General features: G+C 41.0%; 2 protein-coding genes across 4 annotated transcripts; one reads left to right on the forward strand and one right to left on the reverse strand.

The window, feature by feature from the left end:
* Positions 1-2,559: 2,559 nt before the first annotated feature.
* zic4 (zic family member 4) lies at positions 2,560-9,629 on the reverse strand. Of its 2 annotated transcripts, XM_027274060.1 has the most exons (3): positions 7,851-9,629; positions 5,969-6,592; positions 2,560-3,871 (listed from the first exon to the last, which is right to left on the reverse strand). In XM_027274060.1, the coding sequence occupies exons 1-3, from the start codon at positions 7,876-7,878 to the stop codon at positions 3,432-3,434; spliced, it is 1,092 nt and encodes a 363-aa protein (XP_027129861.1). In that variant the 5' UTR covers positions 7,879-9,629; the 3' UTR covers positions 2,560-3,431. The 2 variants fall into 2 exon arrangements, with proteins under 2 accessions (XP_027129861.1, XP_010751737.1); XM_010753435.3 differs by lacking the exon at positions 7,851-9,629 and having other exon boundaries at positions 5,969-7,823.
* A 1,350-nt stretch (positions 9,630-10,979) lies between these two features.
* Positions 10,980-14,455, forward strand: zic1 (zic family member 1 (odd-paired homolog, Drosophila)). Of its 2 annotated transcripts, none has more exons than XM_019258581.2 (3): positions 10,980-12,260; positions 12,730-12,893; positions 13,302-14,455. In XM_019258581.2, the coding sequence occupies exons 1-3, from the start codon at positions 11,300-11,302 to the stop codon at positions 13,500-13,502; spliced, it is 1,326 nt and encodes a 441-aa protein (XP_019114126.1). In that variant the 5' UTR covers positions 10,980-11,299; the 3' UTR covers positions 13,503-14,455. The 2 variants fall into 2 exon arrangements, with proteins under 2 accessions (XP_019114126.1, XP_010751725.1); XM_010753423.3 differs by having other exon boundaries at positions 10,982-12,260; positions 13,305-13,543.
* Positions 14,456-21,713: the final 7,258 nt, after the last annotated feature.

Raw genomic sequence — 21,713 nt, forward strand, 5'->3', positions numbered from 1 at the left:
GGGGTGTAGGAGTGATGAGGGGTGGGTGGGTTTTTTTTTGGGGAGGGGGTGAGTGAGGCTTTTACTCCTAGACTGCTAATCCCCCTATTAAAAGGGTTTTGTTCAATAATGCCGGACAGTTTCCGGAAGTAGGATTACCGCCTCCATTATTTTACAAAGAAATGATATTTCACACTCAAATGAGCCTCAGGATGCAGCAGAGGTGGTGAGAGGGCCTTGGAAGAAATGAAATGGATTCATTTTCTTTTCTTTTTGTTGCGCTTTGGAAGTTCAAACCCTCCCCCTTTCTTTTATTTTTTTATTTTTTTTTTTTTTAGAAATAATGTGTATATTTCCTGTGAAACTGCAATCAGTTTCCTGTTTAGTTTCTTGGAGTGGACTGGCATTCGCGTTGCAGCTCAAGTAGCTTCCTCCTCTCTCACACACACACACACACGCACACGCACAAACACACACACACACACACACACACACCTGTTCTTGATTCTTGACCCCATAGCTGATATCAGATCAGAGGTTGTCACTCAGCTGAAGGTGGGAAGCCCCGATGAGTGAACCCAACGGGATCAGCTGTTAGAAGATCCCCTCTCCTCTAAGCTTACGCACAGCCTGTGGGATCCAGCGTTCCCGCGCCAGGAATCTAAACTTTTACAATGAACGCAAACAAACATCATATTTTATCTCTGCTGTGGCACAAACACTCCACTTTACTACACACGTTGAACTAGTTTGGATCCAAGTTTGTTCGCAACCAAAAACCTACTTTCACCAGCCTCATTTCTAGATGTTTATATTTTGGTCAAAGTCGTAATTTATTACGCGTAAAGGTCATTAAACTATTGCAGATCACACGTTCTGCATGATTTTATTTTATTTTGCGGCTTTCTAAATGAATTCGGGTCCATTTTCTCTTTGATCTGTGTCTGCAGTAAAGATTAAACACTTTGGCCAGAAAATAGAGAGTTTGACATACTGACTCATGATTTAACCCTCGCTAACTCTCTCTCTAACTCTCGATTCTTGCTCCTAATGAAACACGCCTTTAAATGTTGCCTATCCTTCACTTTCAGCCCTGAATGGAAAATGTTTTTACGCGACTCAGTTAGTTCTTGTCCATTTTGACGACTGGAACTAAAAGCTTTAGACGGCCCAATAGAGAGGAGCCCAATAGAGAGGAGCCCAACAAATCGGTGACAAAAGGCTTTCCGTGTCATCAACGTCGTTCAGACGACCTAGAAGAATCCCTCTGATATCAACTTCCACTTCAAAGACTCCCACTTTCAATTGAGATCCAACTATCTTGTTTTTTTTTTCTTCTTCTCCCTTTCTTTGTTTTTTTTTTTCTTCTTTACGCACAAATGCTGGTGCCAAAAGAGGCATCATCATCATCATCATCTTCTATTTGGTTGGTTTTAGTGTTTATTCTTTTTTCTTTCAGCCGGGCCTCTTCCACAGAGCAAACTGTCATGCACTTAACCAAACTCTATAAACGTATCAGAGAGTTGTAGCTCTGTTGTTTCCACCCACTTCTTCCACAAGTCAAGGCCGGAGTGAAAATTTACCTCTCAGCCAAAAAGTGTTCCCAGCACAACAGAGCTCTTCGGCTGGGTTATTTTTTTTCTCCTGTTAGCTGAATGTTTCCAACTCCTTCAAACTATTTTTTTTATATTATTAATAAAATAAATAAAAATTAATGAACACGTGCAGTTATCATTACAGGCAGCACAGCTCTAATGATTTCATGTATAGAGCCTAAAAATATGATTATGGTTAAATGTGTCCATTCGACCCTCTTGCAATGCAAGTCTATTATGGTGCGGGACAACTGCGTTTCAGCGGCTTCTCCTTTGATTGTCGTAAAGTAGGCCTGGACCAAAAGAATATATTTTTCTTCTTTATACTGCCCCCGTCTGCAATATAAAGGACATAGATTACCGTTTCCTACCCCATGGGAAGCAAATATTACATTCTTTAGAGCGGGCTTTTGAGTCCACGGACTTGGCCCCATATCATTTGAGTTTGACTTGGCTATTGCTATAGAAATCTTAATTCACCATGAGGATTCACCGTCGTGAAAAAAATGGCTCTTTGTACGAAATGCTCTTTGAAGTCTGGATCCGAATATTGTAGCCCCCTTCATCAGACTCTGCCCACGTCTGCATCAAACCAAAGCTCAGCTGAGAAAGTAAGACTTTAACACAAGTGGTGCACAATTTAAATCACCCCCCTCCTCCCTCCTTTTTTTTTTTTTTTTTTTTTTTGTTTACACCGAGACACACTTTAGAAAAATACAATATTTAAATGAAATTTAAAGGACCCTTCATTATATTTTTTCTCTTTGAATTCAAGCAGTTTCTTGTCTATTCTGAAAAGTAGTGGCTGGAGTGTTTCTGCAGGCTTCATGTAAAGAAAGCAACAATTTCATTTTCATTCAAATATTATTTTTAAAGCCATAAAAAATTAGAAAATTATATTTCCCCCTCCCCAAAAAAATCGTCAAATTTAAGATCACTGATAACCGTGTGTAAATTTTAGATAGACCCGAATGGCTCAGCAGAGTTTTCACTTTAGTCATACAAGATTTATTCAAAATACTCACAAATTACAAGGCAATCCGGTACGCATTTTGAGTATCGCTTGATTTCAGATATTCAAAAAAGGAAAAAAAAAAATATTGACGACAATGATACAAAACCACAAATTGCCCACTTTGATAAAACATTTATAATTTCACGGTCGTATATCAAATACTGCAGGCTTATGAAACAGGTCGATTGTTGACCCTCTGCACAAATGGAGGAGGAAAAAAAAATGCTGTAAACATAAAAATGTTTGTACAAATAACTGCAGGAACCGGTAAGAAGCTGCTTTGAGACAGATCCTTCCAAAACTATCAACATCAACACATCGAAAAGTTACAAAATTTACAAATGTACAGTTTTGCCCTAATTGAAACATGCACTTTGGTTCGATGATACAAAATCCTTCAAGGTCAGATTGGAAAAATAAATAAAAACATATTGAAGAAAAACTCGAATTTACAAAATAACTTTACACCAACATGCCTAGCCTAACAATAATGTACCACATATTCGATTTACACGGGTCTCTCCACAAGTGGAGCAGTGGGCCGTCAGGGCGTCATAGGCACAGAGCCAACCATTTTGAATCGCTGAGGTTTGAAAATATATTCTTTTATTGTGCCTGGAAATTAGCACGTCTTTAAGGTTTGCACATTTTCCTTCCAATGTGGTTAAAACGCGTCACTTGGCTCTTGGGTGTCTGTTTGGTGGCTCATCCAAAAAGAAGGGGGGACCAGTGGGGCCTTCACAGGCGTATATAGGCACCAAAGCCAAACCATTTTTAATAGTTTGAGCTTTTGAAAACGTGTTCTGTCACTTCTTCTGTCACCGTGCTTGAGTCCGATTGGGTTAAAACGCGTCCCTCGGTTCTTGGTTTCTGTAAGGTGGCTCGTCTGTGGGGTCGGGCGTGGATGGCCCGCTGGGTGGTGTTTGGGCGCCGCTGGCACCTGAACTGTGGCACACGTACCATTCACTTAAATTCGCGGGCTGGGAGGCTCCCACCGGCTCCGACAGCACCGAGGAGCCTCCTGGCTCCCGGCCCAAGTCTGAGGAGGGGGAGACCAGGGACGGGGTGGATGATTCGTAGCCTGAACTGGGCGGGGGGGACTTGCAGTGCACCTTCATGTGTTTCCTCAGGGAGCTGGGGTGTGTGTAGGACTTATCGCAGCCTCTCACTTTGCAGTTGTAGGGCTTATCGCTGGTGTGGACGTGGGAGTGCTTTTTCCGGTCACTGCTGTTGGCGAAGCGTCTGTCGCAGCCGTCAAACTCACATTTGAAGGGCTTCTCACCTGTTAACGGGGATTGTGACACAATCAAATATAAATCAGTTAATTATTTAAAGCACGGCATTCATTCACTTTATGAGAGCATAACCTAGCAGTGATCTTTAAAAAAAAACACTGACAATGTTTGCAACAACACTTTGTGGGCTTAGAATAAACTAAGCAACAAGTATCTGTGACCAACAAAGAAAATCTGGCACTCTGATTATTGTTTTGCATTTTTAAAATATAATTTCATCATATTTTTTTGTATGTACAGTAAACACACTCCTCTCTCACTCTACCACTTGCACTTAAAAAAATAATAATAAAAGTTTGCCTGTTTGGACAGACCTGCCATGAGTCTGAGTCTGGTGTAAACAGGAGGTCTGAACCCCTACTGTCCTGGGTCTATACCTGGCGTCTGCATGCATCGAGGCATACGTCAAAACAGACAAGCTATGAGCACAGACATAGCAGGCCTAAAACCAACTGAAAAGCCATGATAAATGAAAGTATCGCCACAGCCAGGCTTCACCTACTGTGTGCTAACAGCACAGCCTGTCTGCTATTTATAAAGATTATATTTAAAAAAAAATCCTGCAAATGGTTATGGACTGCGTCTAATTTTGCGTCTTAATAACAAGTATTCCTACCTGATTATGACAAGGCAAAAAAAAAAAAAAAAAAGACAATCTGAATAAATTACACGGAAATCATCCACTGCTGATTTTTTCTCCTCCGATTAAAGCTTTTGAGAATATGTAATTGCCTCTGTCTAATTACACTTGCGGGTTGAATATCAATTTGACCTTCAGCTGTTGGGTTGAGAGAGCCAATCAAGGATATTAGTGTAGTACAAGAAACCGTCGAGGAACAGACCCCAGGGGCAGCCCCAGTCATAACCACACTTTCGGATAGGTTTTAAACATGATACCAAAGACCAGGCCCCTTGGGAGTCAACACACAGAAATAATTTAACAGATTTGTACTTAGGTAATGTGAACAAATTATATGAATAATACATAGGGTGCAGAAATGGAGCAGAGGGGGGAGTACCATGCAGCCAACGACCAAAAAAAAGAGGAATGTAATCATTGTATTCATTTACAAGTCTGACTCGACATTTTGAGGCCTTTTTTTTTCCTCCTCCTCTCCTCTCACTGGCTCCACAGCACGTCACAGGTCCACAGAGGCAAGCAGCCATATTGTACTATTATATGTTTTTAAGGTTAAAATCAGAGCTGCATTGTGCACATGTCAGTCATTACAGACGCAGTCAGCTCTGCCAACCTGTTGGTGAATTATTTTAGCCGTCTGCACTTGTCAACTTGTTGCTTTGGCTACAGGCTATCAAAGAGCTGATCATTCCTTAAGCATGCTTCTTATTTCACCATGCATACATGTCACATCACTGGAAAAATCAAGTTGAAATAAGGCTTCAAATACAGTCATGGGAAATAAAAAGTACTCACTTCTTTGTAGCTTTAAATATGCTAATGCAAAAATACAACCAACTGTGAGAGCTAATATTATTACTGGTTGAAATAAGACATCATGCATAAAACAGCTAATAAACACAGCAACAAGTGGCTGGAAAATAAAAATAAAAATAAAAGCATGATATCAGTTACAGTGAAAGTGAAGATGCATCTTTCCAACTTTGCTGCCAGTCATGTCTGGCATGCACTAAGCTACATGGACAAGATCTGACGTGGGCCTCAGTCTTTGTGCTGTGGTGTAAACAAGAGGTTGAACCGTCAAACGCATGAGTGAGCTGTACAATAATCCCCAAAGCTCAACCTTTTGTAGAAGAAAAAAAAAAAAAACTTGCGATGCAACTCATAACAAACAGGTGGCCTCAGTGGCTGCAGCGTGCTGATGTATCAGCAGCACAGATTGATTAATTGCCATTGCTTATCAGATTATATTTTAAATGCGTAATGGAAATAAAATTAAAACTAATTTTTAAAAAATATAAAAATATTTACTCAACTTGTGTCTGCATATATACAGAGCATATATTTGAATTTCAACACGCGGCTTGGTGATTTTATTTGACATGTTCCAGCGCATTCCCAACATTTCTACAACATTTCCTTGTATGAATATATAGCCACTGACCTGTGTGCGTCCTTTTGTGAATCTTAAGATTCTCGGATCTTGCAAACACTTTCCCACAGCCAGGGAACGGGCATGGAAACGGTTTCTCCCCGGTGTGCACTCGAATGTGATTTACAAGTTTGTACTTGGCTTTAAATGGTTTGCCTTCCCTCGGACACTCTTCCCAAAAACATATATGGTTCGCTTGCTCTGGTCCTCCGACGTGCTCCACCGTCACATGCGTTACGAGTTCGTGCATGGTGCTGTAAGTTTTGGAGCAAAGTTTCTTCGGCGAGTGCTCCGGCTCCAGCCACTTGCAGATCAGCTCTTGCTTTATCGGCTGCCTCATGTAGCGGAAAAAGGCACCGGCTCCGTGGTGGTGGTGGTGAGCGCTCAGATTCATGTTCAGATTCAGACCACCGTAGCCATGCAAAGGCGAGGCGGAGAACGGATCAGCCCTGGAGCTTGCCACTTGACTCAAGTGATCAGACCTAACATACATTTCTCCAGGTAGTCCTAACCTTATTTGTCCATTCAGCGCTTGGCCACCCGGTGATCCGCTAGAAGGCTGGTCGTGATGGAGTCCGGAGAAGAGGGTATGGTTCCCAGCGTCAGGATGATGACCATAGTGTCCGGGATAGCTACCTGTTGTTGAGACAAACATTCCGTGGTGAGAGGCTGAACCAGCAGTCTGGTCAGTCAGCACTGGCATGGCTTGAGCTGTCAGATCTCTCCGGATGAGGAAATCCCTGCCTGCGGATAAAGCCTGGGCCGTGTGAGACATAGAATAGGGGACCGATGTCGCCTGAACCGGGCCAAAAGCTCCCGTTTGACTGGAGACCACTTCACTGTGGCCTGCCATATGATGATTGTGGTGGTGGTGATGGTGGTGGGGATAATGATGGGCTGGGCTGATTTTGAGGGCCGCGGAGTGCCCCATGTGTTCTGGCCCGAATGGACTCGGCCCCAGGCGGGGTTCCGCAGTAATCTCCCCAGGGTGCGAGTGAGCCATTGAGTGTGGATGGCTGCTGAACCCCGGGAAGCCTGTCACGCTCTGAGGGGTATGGTGGTGATGATGGTGATGGTGGTGAGCCCCTGCCAAGTCAACTAATCTCAGCGCCGTGTTCCGTTTGGAAAACGTAGGGTCCATCACGGGGCTTCCCAATGCATCCACGCTCATTACTTCCTAATTTTAGAATAACTTGACAGCAGGCAAAATAATAATGATGATGACAAATATATTTTAATCGCAATGAAAAATAAAGAAAAAAGACTTTATAAAGTTAAGTCTATCTGCAGACTACATGGAATCCCATTCGGTTGAGAGGCAGCAGCAGGACGCTTTGATACTGAATAGAGATTCATGGTAGGCGCTGCAGCCCGTGGAGCTAAACAATCACCCTGCGCTCTAATTGGTCAGAGCTCGGTGATTGACGTCACCAGTGACAGTTTCCAACGTGAAGAAAAATGTCTTAGTGACAGCGAGCAGCCAGCACGCATGCGCAGTGCCTCGGGCAACGCTTGAGAAAAATAGTTGTTATGCAAAGGTTATTGTACAATAAAACTCCCCCCAAAAAAAGTTGATCCAGATATACAGTCGTCTTTTCTTTGTCGCAGCGAACAAAAGCAGCGCGGCTATGAAACAGCAATTTCCCCACTTTGATTATGCAATTACAAAACAGACTGCCTCGCAAGAGTATGCATATTGTCCCTATAAAAGTTGTAAGGATCATAAATAATGCAGTGATATCTTAATTTTGCCCCGAAACGTCTGAAAGACAACTTTACGCACAAATTACGCACAACTTTACGCACGTAAAAGATCGGCGTCAGCGGAGAAAAACTTGTCAATTAACCAAAGGAAAACTCCACGTGGGGGTTTAAAACAGTCCGGAGTACATACCATTAATGTGCGCTTTGATAAAACCCATATTTACATATCCAGTGGTTTGCCCTTCAGCGCGCACTACAGCGTCTGACTCCGTGCTCTGCTTGGTGGGATCCGTGTGTGTAGGAAGTGTGAATAGGGCGAGCTGCGGCCATTGTCCCGAGGAAAAAAATGTAATGGACGGGACCTGTTGTTATGATCCGGGGTAATTTTGCTTTAGACCCAGGACGGCAGCAGATGAGGGTCACAGGAGGTGGTGCCGTTGCAGTTCAAAATAAAACATGTGTGTACTGTAAGTATCGGTTACTACAATATTATCCTACAAAGTATTATGTTTTATGTGAGTCATTCTTTTCTGCTTTTAATTTAAATGCTTAAAAGAAAAATATTAGTTATGGATCATAACAACATGCCGTATAATTATCCATTATTGAATTTTTTTGTCCTCCCATGAACGGTCTGTTTAAACCATCAGCCGACGAACAGGACTATTTAAAAGAAAATCTAATATGTGGTTATTAAAATGTCGAGTAATGTTTGAATGTTAATGTACACGGATTATAGTCTTAAGCACGGTGGATAATTTGTCTCTAACAAACACAAATGCCCGAAATTTTAACTAATCTATTAACTTAAACTTAAATTTAGATTATTTTGTTTTGTCTTGGAAATACAGTTATAATTAACACTTTTGTCTTATTTGTTTGAAGTCTTTCGAGTTGCATCTTGTGTGTTGCAACTAAAATTGCCTGACCGAACGCTTCAGATATTTTTGGGGAGGATGTTTGGAGTGAACGCTCAGTCTTTGTAGTTGCAGTCAAAAATAAATGAGTGACTGGAGTGACCTTAAAGACCTTTACATACACTGACTGGTCACTTTGATGTCGAATATGAAATGTGTTCACGTGTGTTACTTAACTTCTGCGGTGATCATGAAGTCATTTGTGAAGGTTGTAAAACTACAACCTAAATGTACTGTCACAGACGCTCGTCAGTATCTCAACCTGACACACTTTTTTTATTTTTATTTTGTTGGTAAGAGAATGAAGTGTTTTTGGAGGACTGAGTGCGTCTTTTTCAGACACAAGGCGAAGTTAATTAACTCAGTGTGCTGACTCACATGGCAGATATTTTTATATGAGAAAAATAATTGTAAAAACTACATTCCTCTGGGTTCGTTCTTTTCAATTGACTTGTCAAAATCGTTGCTGACAGCGTCATATCAAGCACGTTAGAAATTGAGTCAATATTTTGAGACATGACGGATCCAAAAGATGTTTATTAAATGGCCTTTGCGCATGGGGTTCATGAGGCTCACAGCTGTAGCCTTCAGAGGCATCACCAGCGTAATGCAAAACTTTGAAGTGCTATTTCTGGTCCAAGTTGTGCATGCACTCACTCTTGGAGACAAGTAAGCAGGGGAGTTGTATAAGATCCTAAACAAAAAAAAGAAAAAAAAGCTGAATATTACAGAGAGGTCTCATAAAACGCAGCTTTGGCTTAGTGGCTTTCACTGTAAATCCTAAATAGCTCCTGGTAGCCATTTTACATTCTACACTATGACTCCAGCACAATTGGATCATGACACTAAACGGTTATTGGGCTTTTAATTAGGACGCATCTTTTATGCATACAAGTCAATTAAGTTCGAATCATTTTGAGCCACAGAGGTGACGCAGAAACCTTAAATACACTTACAAACTTCTGTGTAATTCCAACAACTCTCTTTCTTCTTGGCATACAATTCAGCCTCACTTGTTGCAAGTCTGACTACATGACCTCCAGTCTTGTTCAAGTATTCCGCCTTTTCTTACCGTTTTCCACCTGTTGAAAAATCCCTCCAATTTTTGCATAGCAGAGTAGTTGGCTATAACTAAAAAAACGTCGGGTCAAAGTTGTTAAGTTGAGAACAACAAACCTTCCCCTCTTTCCTCGGTCTCTTAAGACTGACTTGGAGAATGCCTTGTAGAAACTAGCCTAGTAGCCAAGATGATATTTTAATGGTTCGCATGGCACGTCTGTGCATGTGGCTTTGAACTCTAGCAGCCGGAGGTTCCTGCAGAGAGCGCCGCAAATCCCACTTGATAACTTCGACAACCCACAACGTTTTGCACACAGGCTATGCATCACTGGCCTGAAGGAAAAAAAAAATGTTGCACAAGCACAGCCAAACTGTGATGGATACATTAAGCATACTAGTGCTTCTAAGTTAAATACTGCCCTATATATTCAAGGTAACCTTTCTGAACGTAAGGGGTGCTGCTGGAGAGAGCATGATGATGTGGAAATCTAAAGCACAGATGTTCCACTGGTGTGAGCTCCAGTGGACGTAGTGTCCAAGCGAGAAAACACACACACACACACATACACACACACACACATTTCCAGAGAGAGAGGGCGCGCACAGGAGTCAGGCAACAACAAAAATAAATAAATAAAAAGAAAGAAAGAAAAGTGGATTTCCCTCCCCAAAATGGTATAAGTTGATAATAACAGGCCTTTAGAGAGAGTGATGACAGTGGGCAGACTTCATATCAAACCTCAGGGTTTCCCATGGGGGTTTCCTGAGAGAGAGGACGTAAGACTCGTCTATGGCATAGTTAGACCTGATGCGTAATGAGGGCCCACCTTTCTATTTGAGGCTCGTTTAGTCCATCCAGTTGCAATATGAAATTATTGTAATCATTTATTCATCTGGCATTGTGCATAGATAGATAGATAGATAGATAGATAGATAGATAGATAGATAGATCATGTCTGAGTGCTTAATTCCACAAATACGTCACCAATTACACCACCCTGTGATGTCTCCATGTTAACAAAGGCAATCTGACACATTTGCTTTACAAACACTTTCTTTCAGTTAAACGTGCTTTGACTCTGTACGTCGCTTTGCGCTCCTCAACTTTTTTTTTTTTTTTTTTGCTGTTATTCAGCCTTTTAACCAAATTCACAGTCAGCAATCTCACAATATCTGGGATTGATGATGCAAAGAGGCCAATAGAAGTGTGGGCCCTGCACCGTGGATTGTTATTTGGTGAGTGGATGTTATTGGGGGGAAAGAGGCTCCGCCAATAAGAGGGCTGCACCGGCGCCACGTGACTACCCCCCTCCTCTCCCATTCATCAGGGCTGGACTGTGTTGTCTTTTCAATTCATTTATCTGCAGGAATGATTGCGACTATCAGTCTAGAGCTCACCGCCTGACTGAGGAGGTGAAAGTTGCGCCACAGGAAGATAAACCGCAAAAGACAATATTGCATGTATACATGATTTTGCGTGTGCATCGGATGCGCGGTATAGGGGAATTCCTCGCGTCTTAAAAAGTAAACAGAAAAATCGGTGGATTTGAGAGTTTGCTCAGTCGCGTGAGGTGCAAGAGATAGAGAGAGAGGGGGAGGAAGAATATCTGTGCGTGATTTTGTGATTTCTGCTCTCAGTCGTCTCGGCGAGTCTAGACTGAAGATGCTCTTGGACGCAGGACCGCAGTATCCCACCATAGGAGTCACTACTTTCGGCTCCTCACGGCATCACTCAACAGGCGAAGTCACAGAGAGAGAAGTGGCGTTGGGGATAAATCCGTTCGCGGATGGGATGGGCGCCTTCAAAATAAACCACAGCTCCCATGATATTGGCTCCGGACAAACGGCGTTTTCCTCCCAGGCGCCCGGCTACGCGGCAGCCGCACTGGGACACCATCACCACCCGACCCACGTTGGCTCTTACTCCACGGCGGCTTTCAACTCCACCAGGGACTTTCTCTTCAGAAATCGGGGATTCGGGGACGCCACCGGCGCTCAGCACAGTTTGTTCGCCTCCGGAAGTTTCGCAGGGCCACATGGACACTCAGATGCAGCGGGGCACCTGCTCTTCCCGGGGCTCCACGAGCAAGCGGCGAGCCATGCGAGTTCCAATGTGGTCAACAGCCAGATGCGGCTGGGCTTCTCGGGGGACATGTACGGACGGGCCGACCAGTACGGCCACGTTACAAGCCCGCGGTCCGACCACTATGCTTCGACCCAGCTGCACGGCTACGGCCCCATGAACATGAATATGGCCGCACATCATGGAGCAGGGGCCTTCTTTCGATACATGAGGCAGCCGATCAAACAAGAGCTCATCTGCAAGTGGGTTGAGCCGGAGCAGCTGACGAATCCCAAAAAGTCGTGCAACAAAACTTTTAGCACGATGCACGAGCTCGTGACCCATCTGACGGTGGAGCATGTGGGGGGACCGGAGCAGACGAACCACATCTGCTTCTGGGAGGAATGCGCCAGAGAAGGAAAGCCATTCAAAGCCAAATACAAACTTGTAAATCATATCAGAGTACACACCGGAGAAAAGCCGTTTCCGTGTCCGTTCCCGGGCTGTGGCAAAGTATTTGCTCGATCGGAAAATCTAAAAATTCACAAAAGGACTCACACCGGTAAGCTCCGCACAGACTGACCTCTTTTTTTTTCTCTCCTGCAAATCCACGCTGACAATATCCCATCTAAAATATGCATGCGATCCGGCTTATTATTTATTAGGCAGCTGGGGTCTCCTCACTGGCATGTGATTCAGTGCAGTTGTCAACAGAAAATATTTGACATGCTTTTTATTTATTAAGTGTTATTTTTTGATTTAATATTAAAAGTCATATTTGTGATACATATTTCAATTGAATTAAATGAATTAATGCATGAGTCTAAATTGGTTCAACTTAATTAATTAGCTCTCTAACTAACTGAGTTATCTGCCTTGAATTTAAAAAGCAAAAAATTAAAATGAAAGCTGCTTTTTTTTTTATTCTTCAGAGTTATTAAGTTGAATTAAAATAATATTTAATATGACATGTTGAAATGCAGTGTTAAACATTTGTGTTCATTATTATACTTTTTTTTTTCTTTATTTAGGTGAGAAGCCTTTTAAGTGTGAGTTTGAAGGCTGCGACAGGAGGTTTGCAAACAGCAGTGACCGCAAGAAACACATGCACGTCCACACGTCGGATAAGCCCTATCTCTGCAAAATGTGCGACAAGTCATACACACATCCAAGCTCCCTCCGAAAACACATGAAGGTAAAACCCGATGACTTTTATTCATTCATTCATTTTCCACTCTTCACTTATTTTGAACGGAATTGTAGAATGTCCTAACTTGATTAAAGATGTTTTTTTGATAGCTGAGAATAAAAATATCTATGTCGTGTAATATTATGAGGTTACAGCTTTTTAGTCCAGAGAGTTAATTTGCTTTGACATGTTCTTTCTTTGTTTTCTTTCAACCGGTAAATGAGATTAAGATCTTAATGAGGATAATAATCTTTAAGATTTTTTTTTATTGCAGACAAGTCAATTTAAGAGTTTTAATTTGTTGTGATGAATTTTTCATGTCGAGTGTTTTCATTAAAAAAAAAAACACACAGAGGGACAAACAGCATGTGCAGGATGCTTTTCAAAAACATGTGTTTTTTCCCATTATTATTGAAGGTCCATGAATCCACCAATCCGGGCCCGCAACCGTCTCCAGCGGCCAGTTCAGGGTACGAGTCGTCCACACCTCCCACCATAGTATCACCGTCCACAGAGAACCAGAGCAGCAGCTCCATATCACCAGCAGCCTCAGCAGTACACCACACAACCAGCCACAGCACGCTGTCGTCAAATTTCAATGAATGGTACGTGTAAATATTTTTGACAAAAAAAAAAAAAAACGAGGAAAGAAAAAACGCGAGAAAAAAGACTGCAGCATTTAAAAAAAAAAAGAAAGAGAGAGACTGCTTGGAATCAAAGACTTTATCAAGTCAGCCAGTGAAACATGGACTGAGAAAACACGGGAGGCCCAAACGATCAATTAAAGGCTGTCTTTAATGTCAATGAGAGAGAATGCATGGACAAAAAGGAGGCGAGGACAGCCACCGAGTTAAACTTTTTTTTTTCCTCTTCTGCTCCTCAATATTTTTCTTTGACTCTTTATTTTTACTGAGAGACTTCCTCGAAAGAGATCTCAAAAAGCATGCGGGCCTGAATTTTTGTACATAAGGATTTTACCAAGTTGGGGGTGGGGAAAAAAATGTAATATTTTATTTTGTAAATAGTTCTATCACAGTTTAAGGGAATTTGTGAAAATGTGGTCCCTAGATATATGGAAAAATGAGATGGTTTTAAGAATATTGCGATGAATAGACTTCATTGAAAAGAATGTTATAGTTGTGAACCAAATGTGAATTATTCAGTATTACTACAGTCTACACGTCGACCTAACCGACTCTTAGTATTAATGTGCTTTTGTAGCCTATTCAGTGCAACATTTTCGTCCAAGGTCCAGTTTGAGTAGCACAGTATCATTGTTGTTATTTAATGTCATGTCGATAAATCGTGTAGTGAAAGCCTGAAATTCCGTGTCAATCTGTTTATGTACGTGATAAATATAAAAAAAAAAAATCTCTGTCAATTGCTTTGTCTGAAAGGAAGTATTATTACATGTAAGTAGCTCAATTTTCCATATTTATCCGCATGTAAAGGACCGGTAACATGTTAGAAATGATCGGTATTTATGGAGAAATGCGCTCGTATGTAAAATTTAGTTTACAAAAAAATGTTTGGATACATTTCGTACTATATTAAAGGATTAAAAAATACCATAATGCAATGCGTTGGAGGTTATTGGTTTCATTGGTGTTTGAGGTTGATCTCAACATGGAGTGCTGTGTGAAACTAATGGGGTTCTTTAAAAAAAAAAAAAAGTAGAGTCACTTGCTGCAGTTTTTAAAAGCAGAACAATGCATTTAGTACGGTTTAGTGTGCATGTTTAGTTGCACAAATTTAACTCTTTACTGTGTGTATGTGTGTGTTTTTGCAAGTGTGTGTGTGTGTGTGTGTGTGTGTGTGTGTGTGTGTGTGTTTGCAAGTGTGTGTGTGTGTGTGAGGCTCACTTAAAGCTAAAGCTTCTGTTTTAAACGCACTGTCACAACTTCCCTGACAGTCAATAATAAGTAAATTCACTCCCCCCTTCTGCATCTTCTGTTTATCCAAAATTAACATCCAACACTTTGCCCTGCAGTAATGTGCAAATTAAATCGATTAATCACGGAGGTTGTTCCTCCAGTGTAAACCGGGAATAGTTTGCGTTACTTAATTGTTCGGGAATCTAATTTTCAAATCTAATTTATTTTCCTTTTTCCTGCGTTTGTCGGATTTCATAGATTTAAGGGGAGAGCTGAGGAGTCAATGTGGCCCCTCATTGTTCCTGGCTGCAGCTTGCTTGACCGCCCCATTAGGCAGAGATCACATCAGCAGCCGCCAGTGATCATGGTTAACACTGCCAGTGTGCACGGAGCCACGATCTGTCAGTCTGCAGCTTTGTCACACACACACACACACATACACACATACACACAGACACATACAAACAAAAACTACTACACACACCCCGAAAAGAAATCTTAAAGCTTAAAAAGAATCTACACAGCAACAGCACCAGCACAGGAGGGTGTGTGTGCGCATGCATGTGCACGCATGCCGTTTACTTCAACCAAAATAATAATAATAATAATAATGCAAAAAAAAAACAAACATCGACGACTCCCTCCATCTTTAGATGATTTGCTGAAATGTATTGAAATGTATTCATATTTTCTTTTCACGGACTATTAAATGTGGAGATAAATGAAGGATGGTGATAAAATGACTTTTTCGACTCTATTTAACACTATCATGGTGATAAAATGACTTTTTCGACTCTATTTAACACTATCTGTCTAGGTTCCAGTGCTGATGCTTCACTGCTATAGAAAGGGAGGAAAAAAAGACGCACTTCCACAGCCGTGTGAACTCGTTTGAGGGAAGTCACTTTGTAGCTTTTATAGAAAAAATGTTCACATGTAACTGGAAATATAAATAGTTTAGAGTGGATGTGTTAAAACTCATCTCATGTGGTTTCTAGGCTGGCCGGATATTCCACACGTGCGCCATATTTAAATGTAAAAGCTGATGCCAGTTTGACAAATGTAGAGATAGATAGAAATCCACTTTATTTTATTTTTTATTGTTCATCATGTGAACTTGAGACAACCTTTAAAAATGTTAAATTCTGTTTCAGAGTCCAGGCTAATAATGATGGAAAAATACTTTCCTGGAAATATATAGGCCTATTTGGAGTTTTGTTTGGATTGATTTGCCTCATTATGGCCACAGACTTGAGTTTATCCTCCTTTTTTATTTCCTTGCACATGTTTTTACTGAAGACTGTAGAAACTACAATGTTTCGCCACCCCCCCTCCTCTCCCTTAAAAAACAGCCAGACGCTGCTCCTTTAACGTGCCAATGCGAGGCATGAACCTTGACTATGCTGTTTAATTTCCACTTCATGCTTCTGTCGTGTTACTTTCCACTGAACCTACACACCGCTGTCGAAAATAAAATGCTCGTAGAAAAAAAAAAAGAGGAGTCGACAACAGGCTCTAGTCTAGCGCGTCTCTCTGGAGCTGATGGTGACTCCAGATCAAATAGGAGCGCAGGGGGAAAAAAACATCCACTTTAAATGTATTTACGCTCAAGTCTGGAAATGACAAACACTCAGATATCGGGAAGGCGCAGGCGCCAGCATCATGAATATTTATTACCAGCACTTGTGGCCAGTAAACCGAGCCTGACGTTTGTGTTACCAAGGTAGACACTCTGCAGCTTAGCTGCGCATCAAATATCACACATCTTTTCACTTCGTTTTTTTTTTACACATTTAAAAGTCCGAGTTGTCTGTTTTTTATTCCTGCAAACAACATAGATGTTCAGTAAACCGATGCAGGCTATACTGGAATGGAAACAAGTTTAAGATCAACCCATAATAGTCTTGTTTTTAATGCAATAATTGCTGTATTTTGGTTCATCTTAATGACATTTTGGCACTTCTTGGCATTTTTTATGGCGAGCTCCCTCTTCAGAGACTATCTGAATATGGCTGACCCTGTTTTTAAACATTATATGTGCAGATAAATGCAACTTTTTGGCTGGACCTTTATTTTTTATTTTTTGCAGCCTCGTCCGGACTTTAGTCCAAGATTAGACGAAAGCTATAATCCGTGCCCCTTGATGGATGAGGTGCCCATGCATGCGCCAGCACTCTGATCTGCATGCCCAGCTGCCGTCACTCAATGAGAACTAAATCGATAAGTTAAACATTTGCAGTTCAGTTTAACTATTAGGTTTCCGGCTAAATGATCCTGTTTGCAACAGAGAAGGTGGGAGGGGAGACATGTGATATCTATTTTTAACAGCTCCTCAGTTTAAAAACTTAAGAGGCTATAGACGCCCCCAAGTTGCAAGTCATGAAATATCTTGCAAAAACTGCTCTCCTACAGTCTCCATCTGCTGAGCTTAAGAGTCCTAATTCAAAAAGGTCAAATTCAAGTCAAGGCCACTTTCGTTTATTGGCATGCAGACATTTTCAGAACGCCTCCAAGAAACCCTGTCGTATTTGCAGCCATAAAACGATTTCATTGCCAGACTCTGGGTAATGGAGCAATCCATCCCACACTGAACGTCTAAGTTTGCATACAACGATAACCCAGACATTGTTTTTACAGATAATTATTTATAATCTTAATGCATAGGAAGACAGTGGACGATGTGAAGAGCGCCAGTTTTGTCTTTTTGAAGTTTGTACTTTTTATTATTATTATTATTATTTTGGCAACAAACTCAAAAACCCACAGTTAAAATATCTATTGATGTAAATAATGATTTAATTTAAATATGTTTAAATATCCCAGCATGGCATGCGCTTTTAAGATTGTATTTAAATTAACTCCAACGTCTCTTAAAATCTCTGAATTTGATTGACACAATTTACAACTCATCCTAAATTATGACTCGTTATTTGAACTCGGTCTTTAAATCTTTTTTTTTATTATTATTTGCAAAAAAAAGCTCTTAACATGCAGTTTGAGCTGCTCACAAAGCTGCACTGCTGCAACTTTCCCGAACAGGCTCCATCCGTCTTTACAAATAAAATGCCAAACTAAAAGAAAAGAAACATTTTTGTTTGTTTGTTTGTTTATTATTATTTTTAGTCTAAATGGTGTTTTGGCTGCGTTATGATAATCCTGACTGGAGCTCATATAGTTCACAGCTCTTTTTATTTAACCACATCACTGATTGGGACATTAATCTCCGCTTTGCCAGCTCAGTCCCTGCGCCGTGGCTTTGGAGAGGGTTCGTTATAGTGAAACATTAGGCTCACGGTGACCCTCGTTGCATCAGTTGTGGTCTCTGACATGCTATTAAGTTTAGACCGTGGAGGAGATTTGTGGAGGCGCTGACACGGTGTTGTCGCGTCCCCCTTTGACGTGTTGCTAAATGAGGCCACTCCAATTAGCTCTTTGCGACAAGGTGAGACCGCTGCACACCTCTGCGCGGAGGAAAAATAGTCCCTGGCTGAGCCGCATTTATTCAGGGCAAAGCCGAGTGGACGTGAATCACACCTGAGTGCGTTTGCTTAGTTGTTGTGTCCAAAACGTCTTGCTCAGGAGCACTTTGGTAGTTGTTGATATATAAGAGAGGGAAGTGTCCTCTTAATTTGAAGAAATGGAACCAGCAACCAACGAGCTTCCGGTTTGCTTAACCCTTTTGCAACCAGTTAAAGGGCCAGTCTGTATATATGTATTTTTTCATTTATACTATATGTTTATTCACATACAAAACCATAACAAATTGACTTTTTGTTGAAGTATGAACAGTTAATGTTTCTTTTAATTTGAAATATAGACAGATTTTTACTGATGTGCTTGCCAACATTGAAAATCATTAATAAGTTAAATATAGCTGTTGGTTTGTGTATTATGAGACCTGTCAAAGAAATTAAGAGTGATGGCAGTTTCTTGTGTTTCTAATTTCAGCAAACAGAGCTCCAGCCTTTTGTTTACATTGAGATGCAAGAGCAGCTGATTTGCTTTAAGGCATGAATCATAAAACATTTTTAATAAATTCATCAGCCGGGAATGAAGTCAGCCCCATGTTTAGATTTTACGTGTTTTTAAAAAAAGAGAGATGCATATGGTGTGTTAATGTACTGTTTCAGCGGAGGGGTCTTCTCGCTTACAGAGCAGCTTGTCGACATCTGCTTATCTGATGAGTCTGATAATGACTTGTTATTTCACAATGAGGATGACCAGCCAAAGATAATCACTGACAGATTTCTCCTCATCCATTCCACATCGTAACGTTCTTTTGTCAAAGTGCATCATAAGGTGGCCCCCGAGGAAAAACATGGCTCAAACCATATGAACTCCCAAGGTTTTAATGGTTTATAGTGACATGAAGGCTGTCTCCAACTGATGCTGCTCTGTATTCCCCTTAAATTTAACAATGTGTCCCAATTAACTTATTTACTAGTGCTCTGTATAGGTGACATATGGTGTTCAAAATTGGTAGCAGACCCACATTATTTCTCACTGCTCACATTTTGGACATCATCCTAGGAGCCTACGTCGGTGCATCACCAATTGCACAGGAACTCAAAATTTAGTTTGGGACTTTGTCAGGAAGGTTTTCTAAAATAAACCCTTCTCAATGTTTTCTTTAACTCTCTGCTTTTTGCTCAGGGTATTTTTGGTTAGGTTAGAGTTTACAGTTTCCACTTCAAAACTTAAAAAGATCAAAACTACTGCTGTTACAAATGGTGCTCACAGTCAAAAACATGAAGATTGAATTCTTAAACTCAGGTCGGTGGTTGAATATTTTAACACCAAGCAGCATTTGTACACATTAACACCATGTCAGAAAAATCTAACAAACTAACTAGTCTCTGCACAAACACTTTATTTTTGGGTTGCCTGAAATTCATTGTTGTTTTCCTGTTGGGCTCCAACTCAAAACCTTCAAATATTTTTCAGAGACAAGGAGCAATAAATACAGGTCGTTTTGCTTGCCTGTTGTTTTGAGTGCAGATATTTTAACTAGAAATGGATTTCATTTTTTCTTTTTCCTCACGAGTAAATCATTTCAAGGAGGAAAAAAAAAAACATGTGTGCAGTGAAACAAACTGGAATCATAATTCCCCTGGTTAGTTGGCTCGTGCATGCAGAATTGCAGCTATTTTCAATGTTAATATCCAGACCTTTTTTTCTGCAAGCATTTGCTGCTTTGTAATTGTTTGGGCTCTCTGTTGTTCAGTGTGATTCTGATAATGGAAGTACATCCATCATTAGTCCATCCATCCATCATTAGAGTCCAGCCTGCACTGTGGCTGTGTATTGTCATGCTAGTGTGTGCATCTGTAGCTATTTTCCATCCCTTACTATCGAAGCGTTTCTGACATTAAATCTATTCAAATTGGAATAAAACTGTGGCAGCGTCATCAAGCCAAAACCTCAAACCCTGTAGTAAAATCTTATGACTCAAAGGATTCATGACGCTTGATACACACACACATCTCACCGTGCATTTTCACTGACCTTAGCGAAGACCTACAAGGCATTCTGACATCTTGTACAGTTAGGTATCAACACCAAGAGAAACGTACCGACTGATGCATCGCTTCAATCACACCCGATATGTTCCACCTCTCTGCAGCGCGTTCATTTATAATTATACTGGCATCACAGAACGAGGGTGATTAAAAGTAGAATTTGGCAAGCAAAATGTGGTATGTAAGGTATCATCATAACTGTGCGCTTGGCATTGGAATATCATTCAGCAGCTGCATCAGCAGGACACAGGTGGAAATGCAACTTGACTGGTGATTGGAGCCAAGAAAGACCTGGAAGCTGAATGTGTCTGTGTGTCTGTCAGTGTGTGTTTGTATGACTGTGCACTAAGTGTTGAACTCTAGTTGTATATCAGCTTCCTGATGTTGCCAGAGGACAGATCTGTGAAGGACTATGACTCATTAGAGAGAAAAACTGGCAAACATGCAACACGTTATCGAAAAGTATGACGAGAAAAGCCAAGAAGAAATCTTAAATCCTGTCTGCGGGAAACAACACAAGACTGTCAAGATTAAAATGTCATGTTTTAATGAATAAATGATGCTAAATGACTATAAGTGAGATGTATTAAATCCTTCTCAATGTACAAAGGGTGGTCGGACCCGTGTGCAGCAGCTGCTCCTGTAAGTATCTCACAGTTCGATTTTATGTCTTTGACGCTGACATTCCTCGATATCACAGCTAACTGAGTGATACACTGTGGTTGAGGTGAGAATAGACGATGTAACGGGGTCAAATCACTTCCAGAAAGCTGTGGTGACCTCAGTGCTCCTGTGTGAAAGCACCTCTCCAACAATATTAAATACATACCAGTGGTTTTAAGATTATTTTTAGGCCTTTGGAGCTAAGTTCAGAGTGAGACACTGAGAGGGGACTGCTCGGTTTCCTATCAACACGCAGGGTAATAAAACACAACATGCCAACGTACTAATGTGTGAGGAGGAGGTTGAGTAAAGGGCTGTTCTGTAAAATGTCAAACACACACCCCGAGCTAAAAGGTCATTTTTAAAACATCTTGATGTTATGTTTGCTTACATTTTGATGACTCGAGGTGTAACGGACCTGGAAAAAAAATAAATAAATAAGTAATTTCCTCTCATTTTCCTGCATGCCGCTTTAAACATGCTGGCAGACGAGAAATCCATCTATTCTAACTGAGTGACCAACCGTTGGACAGTTGCAACTGTGATCATTCAATTTGTTTGCTAATAACAATTTCTAAATAAAATGTCACGCTTTTTCCGACATTATAAGGCATGTGTATCCCATTAATTCCAATTGCTCGTTGCTCACTCACGGTTTGATTGATAATGATTGGCCCAAATTTGCTTGCTCCAGGTGTTTGCCGTTTATTATTTTTCCACCCCTTTCAATTAATCACTAATTGGTGTTTCCACCTGCAATGGAAATTACA

This window comes from Larimichthys crocea, chromosome XXIII (genome assembly GCF_000972845.2).
Source record: "Larimichthys crocea isolate SSNF chromosome XXIII, L_crocea_2.0, whole genome shotgun sequence".
In the NCBI taxonomy this organism is placed as follows: Eukaryota; Metazoa; Chordata; class Actinopteri; family Sciaenidae; genus Larimichthys; species Larimichthys crocea.

Excerpts from the sequence above, each read along its gene's own strand:
- zic4 (XM_010753435.3), bottom strand. The coding sequence starts at position 7,127 with ATGAGCGTGGATGCATTGGGAAGCCCCGTGATGGACCCTACGTTTTCC. Across the intron at positions 3,872-5,968 it reads TCACAAAAGGACGCACACAG|GTGAGAAGCCCTTCAAATGT; the intron begins GTCAGTGGCTAT and ends CCCCGTTAACAG.
- zic1 (XM_019258581.2), top strand. The coding sequence starts at position 11,300 with ATGCTCTTGGACGCAGGACCGCAGTATCCCACCATAGGAGTCACTACT. Across the intron at positions 12,261-12,729 it reads TCACAAAAGGACTCACACCG|GTGAGAAGCCTTTTAAGTGT; the intron begins GTAAGCTCCGCA and ends TTCTTTATTTAG. Across the intron at positions 12,894-13,301 it reads CCCTCCGAAAACACATGAAG|AAGGTCCATGAATCCACCAA; the intron begins GTAAAACCCGAT and ends CCATTATTATTG.